General features: G+C 32.3%; 1 protein-coding gene across 3 annotated transcripts; it reads left to right on the top strand.

The window, feature by feature from the left end:
- The first annotated feature begins 4,587 nt into the window (after positions 1-4,587).
- Positions 4,588-9,188, top strand: LOC141458237 (uncharacterized). Of its 3 annotated transcripts, none has more exons than XM_074135967.1 (6): positions 4,588-4,755; positions 5,638-5,936; positions 6,048-6,099; positions 6,178-6,408; positions 7,224-8,083; positions 8,972-9,188. In XM_074135967.1, exons 2-6 carry the CDS (start codon positions 5,642-5,644, stop codon positions 9,004-9,006), a joined length of 1,473 nt encoding a protein of 490 aa, XP_073992068.1. In that variant the 5' UTR covers positions 4,588-4,755; positions 5,638-5,641; the 3' UTR covers positions 9,007-9,188. The 3 variants fall into 3 exon arrangements, with proteins under 3 accessions (XP_073992068.1, XP_073992067.1, XP_073992069.1); XM_074135966.1 differs by having other exon boundaries at positions 4,588-5,006; XM_074135968.1 differs by having other exon boundaries at positions 4,598-4,703.
- Positions 9,189-9,817: the final 629 nt, after the last annotated feature.

The raw sequence follows: 9,817 nt of genomic DNA, 5'->3' as shown, positions 1-9,817 counted from the left end.
CAATCTTGGCGTTCTCCAATTTCAGTTTAAATCATTAGAATGGTTTATTTCTTAAAAAGTTACTCAACTATAAATCACACTTTGTAGTTACTTCGTTTGGAACTAAGCTTTTGAAGTAAAAACAAGATTTGCTTCAGCCATATTTTACTGGATAAAATAATGAATAATTTGTCTTCTTTCTTCATAAAAACCTCTACACATCAATTTAAAAATAGTGTAGAACACTTACTCAAAATTTCTTTTCAGGAATACTCTTACTTCAACTTGGAATTGTGACTTGACAAAAGTTTTCCTCGGCACTGCGCAACGCAAAGCCCATTGAATCACTACGCCTGCTTTTTTTTGAAAATTTTATCTCTACATTTTTGAAACAAGGAAACTGTTTGATGGGAAAGAATTATAAATAATAGTAGCGAAGGACGACATAATATCACGGAAGATAGAATAATAATGATTGTTGATTAAAGATGGGGTGACGAATCAAAAGTCCTCCCTTAAAAATTGAAAACTAAATTGAATGCACGCGTTTTTAGACCTCAACATCGTCTCTTTCTCTTCTTACAAAGCTACAAGGAGTCAAGCATCGTCCAAGCGCACAGCGACGTCATTATAACTTGCCTCTACTGTTTTCATTTATATTCAAAAGGCATTATTTTTCGATTTCTTTTTTTGCAGTTTAAGAGAAATGATCTGTAAGAAGCTCCTAGAGCAGTGCTTCCCAACCTGGGAAAGAGGTTCCCTAGGGATACGCGAAAGATTGTTTAGGGGTACGCAAAAAAAAAGTTATTATGGCGGAAGATATAAAAATTATACAGATATATTATTAATGAGAAAAAAATTATATAATAAATGATTCCTACAACTTAATTACAAAATTATTATAATAAAACTGAATAACACATAAATTGACAAGAATTAAGTACTCATTCGATACTGCAGTATTTTTTTTTAAGTAAATATATTTGTATGTCAAAAATTATTAAATGTAAAAATTGCGAAAAAATGCTGCTTTAGTTTTGACTAATATTACACATGGCCCGCATATAATTTACTTCTCCTTTATTAACGCTTTGCTGTTTCAATTTACGACCCCTGCAATAGTTATTGGTTTGAAATGTTTACCTATTCATCAATGATTTTTTTAATAGGAACATATCATATTTATATGTACATTATATTCAGATTGTTTTGCTGTTAATTTAAAGTTACAATACGTAAATTCCAGAATACGATTTTTTTTTTTCTTATTTATAATATATATATGTACGAGATGTTAGGGGTACACACTGAGGAAACAATCAGGTAAAGGGGTACACTAATGAAAAAAGATTGGGAACCGCTGTCCTAGAGGACAAAGTCTGTGGACCAGCAACAGAATTCGCACCTCAGATCTCCACGTAGTTATCTCAGCTAACCGTTTAGTTTATTCATTCCCTAATAATTAAAAATGGGTACAAAGAAATTGTTATTTAACTGTAAGATGTAAATTTTGTTGTTGGCAAAAAAGGACCAAATTTCAAAAATAAATACGCCTTATTTTTCTTATCAAACTGGGGCTAGAAGAGATAGATTCTTAAAACTCAATAATAAAGTGAGATATTCAATTTATTTAGTGGAATAAACCTTTATGAGCAATTAAATGGTGAAACGTAGGCGCCGTTATAACGTTATTATTTAGCGAAGCAAACCGCTCCTGTTCTCTATCGTAAGGTATTCATTACTTCTATTTCTTGCCTATATCATAAATTTTATTGGCTATTTATTGAGTAATAAATATAAAAAGGGCAATAATACGTGTCTACTCTCTAATGTAGAATCAATAATTCGGATTGATGTAACCAGTAAAAAAATAACGAACGAAAAGTAAATTATATCTTATATTTTTAATTCTTTAATGATAAGATCGTGTTAATTTCAAAATAGAATTTCTATGATAAATGCTTGTTTTGGAATATTCAGAATAGTATAAGCACATGGATGTGTTTGTTTACAGAATATCTAAATAAAACGAATGGTTAAACTGGGTTTTCCATTCTTAAGGTTGTAAAATCGGCTCCAACGATTTTGTTACAATTCCGCACACTGTTTTTTTTTTTAACCTAAATGCCTGTCATTAAGGCAGAAACTGTAGCGCTTGCTTTAAATCAAGTACCACAGAAGTAGTTACATTCAGTGAGCTAATCCCTGCAAGAAGCCAGAATAGATTAGATAGAAAAAGAGGTCAAGAAGAATAATCTTATGATAAGTATCCCAGAAGAAAGAAAAAAACATATTTATGTCACTCTAAAAGATTAAAAAACTCTTGAGAGATTCAAATGTCATTATCTCAGAGGATTATTTGTCTAGGTTCATCGAAAAAAGAAAGAAACTAAGATGCGAACAGGGGAAATATCAGCTCTAAAATAATGATAAGCATACAATATATACCTAAATATATAAAAGGAATTCTTAAAACAGATGTAATAAAAAATGATTTTGTAAATCACCTCAGCTTAAAGTTATATAACGCTCAACCCACCACTAAAAAGTGAAGAGAAAAAGTAGAAATAACTACCCACTTTTTTATCACACCTACAGAATTCAATTAAATTGTATATTGTATAAGAAAAGAAACCTCTGCCAAAGAGGTTTTAAGGAAGATATATCTCTCACTTGAAGAAACATTATTTAGGTTAATAGAAACATACAAATATTAGGATTTACTTATTTGGATAAGTTGGAAAATTGTTTGTAGTCTATAAACGAATACACTAAAGCGAAAAAGATTATCCTGTTTCGGGGATACCATAAATGCAAATAATTTTGTTGTTCCTATCTCAACACTATGAGCGATACAAATCAATGTCATGCAGAGCCCAAAAATAGTAATATGAAAGAGATGAGAGGGGCCTGCAATTTTATTTCAAACATTTTCCGTGGAAATTGATTTAAGGATGGTTCCGGTGGACCTCTTATGTGTTAGAGGTATTCCTCGTTACACTAGGTTTCATAAAAAAAAAAAAAAAATATATAATCATGTACAAAGTGTCTTTAGTGTTATCTGTAACAACCAAATGTCTGCGTGGAAATTATGTGCAGAGTTTACTTCTAGAGATGTTCTGCTGGAGTGATCTTGTACCAATTTTGGCAATGTGAAATTTTGTCTGAGTGTAAAAGTTCATGGTTTTCTTTTATAGTATATAGCAATGTTTATCTGCGTATGTCAATCATTCATCATTCTATAGCGAATGTAATTGGTCATATAGTCATCACGAACTAGTTTAATAATGGGCTTACAATTGTTGATGGTATTTTAGATGTTATGTTTGGCGCGGTACAATTTACCATTTCTTGCATTGTTTTAATACTTATATTTACTATATTTATTGTTTTGTATGCCGCACAGACTAAAAATTTAAAAAATAAATGGTCAATAGTGAAAGAAGTGTGGATAATCTAAATTTTTCCCGCCAATGATTTAGCAGCACGCCAAATCTAATAGGCGTATATCCAAAGCGGATTCAGTATAATCTTGTAAAGGTTTTTGCTTTAAGTTCAACGTGCAATGTTATCTTAAGTAATCTAAAGGATTGTTTGGTGAGATTTGTTTACCCGGATTTACATAATTTTTGGTTATTTATTTGTCCAAATGCATTCCTATTATTTACTTTACATTGTTCTCCACTTGTTTTGGGAAATAACAGAGACCTCATATTTAAAGACATAACTTTTAACGTCGAGTGTTGAGGGGTTGAGAGGGTCAATTCTCTTGAGCTTTTTCTAGTTCATTAGAAAACATTAACTAAGACAGAAAACAACGAAACCAGTCAAAATTAAGAAAAGGGAGCGGACTATGACGGGCACCAAACATTACCCATCAATTTATCCCTTAAAGAAACCCTTATCTATTCCGATCTACAGTTCACTCTCAATATTCCTCCACTTGCCTCCAGAAGAATTTATTATGACCTCTCTTTCCTCTGCAAACTTCTCCATTCTCGAATAGACTGTCCTTACCTTCTTTTTCTAATTTCTTTTAATATCTCATCCCATACTATACGACATTCTTCTCCATTCAATGTACCGTACTGCAAACATAATTACGTTTTTTACTCCCTTATCTTTCGTATGATTCAGACAGCCAATCATTTTAACTTAGATTTCTTTGAACTATTTGTATTGTTTAAATCTTTATAATAACCTCTAAAACGTAAAATAAAATGCTAAAGCCTAATTATAAACCTAAAATATATACCTAAACCTAAATTATAAATACCTAAATTTGTATTATTTATGTTATTAATATTGTTGTATCTGTAAATTGGTTATTGATCCGTTTTTTTTATTTAAAAATAAAAATAAAAAAAAATTTGGCCATTCTAAGAATACAACTAAAAACTGGAAGTAAATGTTTCAATGCAAGATAAAAAAAAAAATTCCAACAAAGAATAATATTTTCCCTTATTCAAATCTAGAATTTAATAAATTATACAGGTCAGAAATATTAGAAAATCATTTATTACTAAAATTGGTGAACAATTTTTAAAGATCGGATGAGAGTAATTTATTTAAAAACAAATAATTGCTGTTATATTATAATATTATCAGGTGTTATCTTATGAAGTTGAGTAAGTCAGTTCTAAAATAAAGTTGTCGTATTGGTACTGTATTAAATAAGGACCTGCTTTGGTACCTTTCAGGCAGCATAACTAAGAATTATGAAAGTGAATATATTTAGCGTGAACATTATGAAGATTAGCTGAAATTGAATAGAAAGTGAATTTGCTCTAAATTACTTACAAGTTCCGTTAGTCTAAACCACCGGAGTTGCTAAATATCCTACATTTCTAACTTTGTCATTCATCCTCTCCTCTTTTCTCTCACACCCTCTTTGTAAATACTAGCCCTAAGACGCCACCACCCTTTCAGTATTCTACTTAACCTTCTCCCTATATAAAAAGCCTCATTTTCTCTAGACATAACAGTAAGTGGTTAATATTTAGAGGATAAGTCGTACATTAAATTTGGTAAGTTATCGCATGATTATTTTTGAAGGTGTATTCTCAACTTACGATTGCATTGTATAGCAAAAGTTTAAGCATAATATTCTTCACTTCACTTTTTAAACTTTATTTTGTGAAACATTTTTTTTATAAGAGTTCTCGGTGACTGGGGGGTGCTAGCGATTTCCCTCTGAAGACTTAATTAACTCTTATTTAACCTTAGTAAATTCTTATGTTATACCAGCATTATATAAGAGAGAATTAAATGTGTTTCTGAGGTTTATGACTCTCTTCATTTTGTTTTTTTGTACTGCTTTATTTATTTTTATTTATGTAATTACGGGTACCTATTGCTTTTGCTCATAACACCCTAAATTGTAGTCAAATAATATGTAGCAAAACTTCTACGTCGAAGAAATTTTAGAAGCTACAAATTTGAGGATTTTAATAAAATAAACTTGTAGTCACAGAATTGTTTACAAATCAATATTAAATTAAGTACACTTCCAATTTTTAATTAGTATACACTATGTATTATATATTTTCTGTGGTTAGAGGTTTCTGGGATAATTCAGTAAACACATTTTATTTTGTACCAAATATCGAACACATTAAACATCTAAGTATTAAAAAAAACATAATATTTTATTCAAAGAACAATGCGGCTGTTTCTTGTTTGGCTCTGGGCAATATTGGTGCTGCACACATCCTCGGCTGTTAACAGGCAACAGAGATCTCTCACATCTTTATTTGGAGCAACTTCGGAATCGCCTCCATTAAAGTTTCCAGTGTGGAAAGTCCATAAATATGCGGGTGTAGAATTGAGACCTGTGAGACCGGATGAACATGATAATGTAGACACTTCAGAGTATGATATTTATGAGCCAAGAGAAGTTTCAGGCGAACCTCCTTCGTTGGTGGAAGTACCAGATTTTGGCGCTCAGCATCATTCAGGTAATGATAAAAAAAAAAAAATCAATCACCAATCAAAATATTTTTAATGATGATTCTAGCAAAAAATGTTCATGCCCAAAATAATTTAGCTTCATTTGCTTCTGTAAACAGATGAAAAACGGCCAGGAGAAGGTTTCCTGCTTAGGCTGTTTGGTATTGGAAGGTATATCTTTATTTTTTACTTTTTATAATTAAATAAAACATTTAATTTATTTAATTTTTGGTACTTTGTCTGAAAAAGCTCTGAACACCAAGCTGAAGAAAAAGTTGGACTAGCAGGCGCACTTGTGGCGCCTCATATTATCAAGAAAAAGAAGCAATTTTTGGGGCTAGCTGCCTTGCCTAATCTTCTTAAATCTGTGAATGATGGAACACTGTCTGGTCCAGTTGATATACAGCAATTGTTGGGCAACGTTTGGGAAACGGCTACATCACCTAAGAGTACTTATCCTGTGAAAAATACCATCTACAAGTAAGAAGAATTAGTTTACATTAAAATGTTTTTTAATATACTTCAAATATGACTAGTTTTTGTGTTTGATGAAAAGTCATTTATTGGCAAACATTTAGTTATTGTTGGGAACGATTAGTTTGTTTTACAGGTGAAACTATGAACACACCTGCTCTACACGCTAATAGCTTGCTCTTAATTCTGTTTTTCTAAGATACATATAACATAAGATAGCCCAAAGTAATTAATGAGCATTGCTACTCAGCTGGGCATAATTTATGCTACTTGCCTTGCAGTAATTTTTATTTCTTGTTGTTAATTAGTTGTAACTCTTTATAAAAAACAGTTAGGAAACTTTAGAGTTAGAAAATGAATGATTGGGCAGAATAACGACTGCAGCTATTGATCTCCCATTTTCCGTAATGAATCCGTAATTGAATTGTTCTTAAACGAAGTCCCAGCCTGATTTTTTTTTGTCTTAATATCTTATGAAGGTAAAGGAAAAGAATAAATAGAAAAGCGGTGAAACAAAAATTGCCAAAAGGCTAGCTTTGTTCCAATCGTGGAACTGCTGATAGAACTTGATCAAAAATGTAATTGTAAAATTGCCCGTAGGTTATTTAAATAAGAAATCATGTCTAATGTATTTTTTGTTTAAATTAAAAAAAATAAAATAAACTCCATCAAACTTCCAAATGCATCAGGTTCTTCTTTCTACAGCAGAAGGATTGAAAGTAGACTAATTCTTTTTAATTTTAGTCCTCTAACTATTTAAAAAGATGAATTGGTGTATGAAAAGATTCATTAATGAATTTTATTTTATAATCTATTTACAGGGAAATCCATTCTTCATATCCCAGTTCACCAAGTTTACTGAGTAGGATACCCATTATTGGAACCTATTTTGCTCCATCTGGCACTGAAATCAAATTACCAGAACCAGCATTACCTCACATTCCTCAATTAAAGTTGGTGCCAGAAGCACCAAAGTTACCAAGACTCTATATACCAGGGCCTTATAGAGTCCCTTATTCTTCAGGTAGTTATGTGAGTATAAAACTGCCAACTCCTCCAAAAGTACAAGAATTATTGCCTTCATCTCTTCCTCCGGTTAGTGAAGTGCCAATTTCTTCATATGGCATTCCAGTAGAAATTCCGAAAAACGTATACGGTACACCGGCTAAACAAGCATATCCAAATTCTGGATATCCTCAGTATAATCCACCGGCTCAGGAATATGGTCAACCTCAACAAAATAGTCTAGAACATCAACAATTTCTGCCACATAACCAACCAGCCTCAGAGTTTGGCCCGGCTCAGCTGTATTCGCCGCCATCTCAAGAGTATGGTCCGCCTCAGCAGTATTCACCTCCGGCACAGGAATATGGCCCACCTCAGCAGTATTCACCTCCAGCTCATGAGTATGGCCCGCCTCATCAGCATTCACCATCTCCTCAGGATTTTAGTCCTCCCCAGCAATACGCACCACCATCCCAAGAGTATGGCCCGCCCAAACAGCATTCACCACCCTCTCAGGAGTATGGTCAACCAGAACATTACAGTCCATCAGCTCAACAAAGTCTGTCAAAACAACATGCACAAAAAAAATCATCCGAAGAAGAGATAAGCGGAGCTCAATCTGAAACATTAACAGCCTTGGCAAATGAATGGAAAGGATCGAACGAATTAGGACAAGGTAAATTGGATCATAAGTCTTCTTTCCAAGAACAAAAGGTAGAGGGATAAACACAGTGGTACACGTGTCGGCACTACCTTCTTTTTTCAGGCTGCCTTTAGGTTTTCTTACACTTCTAGCCTTTGTATCTCATTGCTCGGTGATGGAAATTTGACTGAAAAAACACTATTAGGTGGCCGGCCGTGTATTGAATTGCCCAGGGCTCAATGATCGCCTCACTACTAGACTGAAGTAAGAGAAGTTGTATTCGAGCTGAATTTTTATTTTGGGATTTCACTGAAAATATCGTTTTGTTTAGACCTTTTCTAAAGTGCAGTCGCTACTTATTGTACTTGGTTGCCAGCCACATAATAATAATAATAATAATATTATTAATAATAATAAAATACGGGACGGTTGTTGGTCTAGTGTTCAAGAGTGTGGCATTGTTAGAGGGAGATCACCAGTTCGAATCCCGCGTTCAGCTACTTTTTATTTGTTAGAAAAAAAAATGTTAATAGTAAAGTATGAGCTTCCGCCCCCGTTCACGACCCCTAATTGGTAATTAGACGTTAAGCCTCACCTGAAAAAATGAAATTACCAAATTTAAAGAAAATTAATTGACCAAATAATGTTTTCACATAAAAACTCATTTCAAAAATCTGTCAGGCTGCAAAATGTAGTAAGAGAATGAACTATGTGAAAACATTTTACAATGTGTTGCAACTTTAAGAGCGTTATCATAATTTGAAAACAATATCGATCAATAAGAAGCTTTTAGAGAAAGAGACTTATCTCGCTTGTAAGAATATATTTTTTATGTAGTAATTGAATAATGCTTAAAATAAATCATGTGTAAAAAGAATTAAAACCACATTTAATAAATGTAAATGTAATAAATGTTTCTAGGATCTGCTGTCAATGAAGTGAACCATCAACTGTGAACACAAGTTTATAAGAAAATTTAAGAATTCTCATCCAGTGCAATAGCTTGCTCTTCAATTAGCTAATGTATATATTATTATTTATTTGGTGTATTTATTCCTTAATTATGGGATGTAAAGAGTATGCTCTAGGAGTAAATAAAATTGTAATCAGTCACTGATATAAGTTTTATTTATCTATTTATTTTTTTTAAACCAGAGTGAAAGAAATCCTTCTTTTTTTCTCTCTCTCTCGTTTTCTTTGGCGATTTTTTTCGGAAAATTTCAAGTGAAGTGAAAAATATTTAAGATGCCAAGTTTTTGCAGGATGGCTTGATGTCCAGATTTCAATATTAGTCTGGTTCTGGGATGAAGAGAGACAAAACTACTCTACTTTTTGTACTATAGAATTATTTCACTATTAAAGTGCAGCAAACAATACTCTAAATTATATTATATTTAAGTTTTAAAAAAATAGTATGGTCCGGATTTGGAAAATAACAGAAAAGGAAACCATTTACAGTAAAATGGAACTTGTCCTTGACTAAACTTTGTTTGCAATTTCCTGATTATAACAAAACAAGGCATTAAATCAAAACTTTCTGGGACTTCTTGTTTTTTTGTTTTTTTTCTTGTAGTTGTAAAAACAAATAATTGAAGGAATGAACAGACGGCACTCAAAAACTGAAAGAGATGTTATGTGATGAGAGGTGATGAGGCAGAGTTGTTGTAGAGTAATTCTCTAAAAACATTTCTTACCTGTTGGGCAGAATCAAAAATCTGTCAGGCGGTAAAAAGTAGAAAGGGAGTGGACTATATGAAACCGCTTTGC

This window comes from Rhodnius prolixus, unplaced genomic scaffold, assembly GCF_049639745.1.
Source record: "Rhodnius prolixus isolate KJV_2025 unplaced genomic scaffold, Rpr scaffold_5, whole genome shotgun sequence".
In the NCBI taxonomy this organism is placed as follows: domain Eukaryota; kingdom Metazoa; phylum Arthropoda; class Insecta; order Hemiptera; family Reduviidae; genus Rhodnius; species Rhodnius prolixus.
This window is presented reverse-complemented; position numbering and strand designations above follow the sequence as displayed.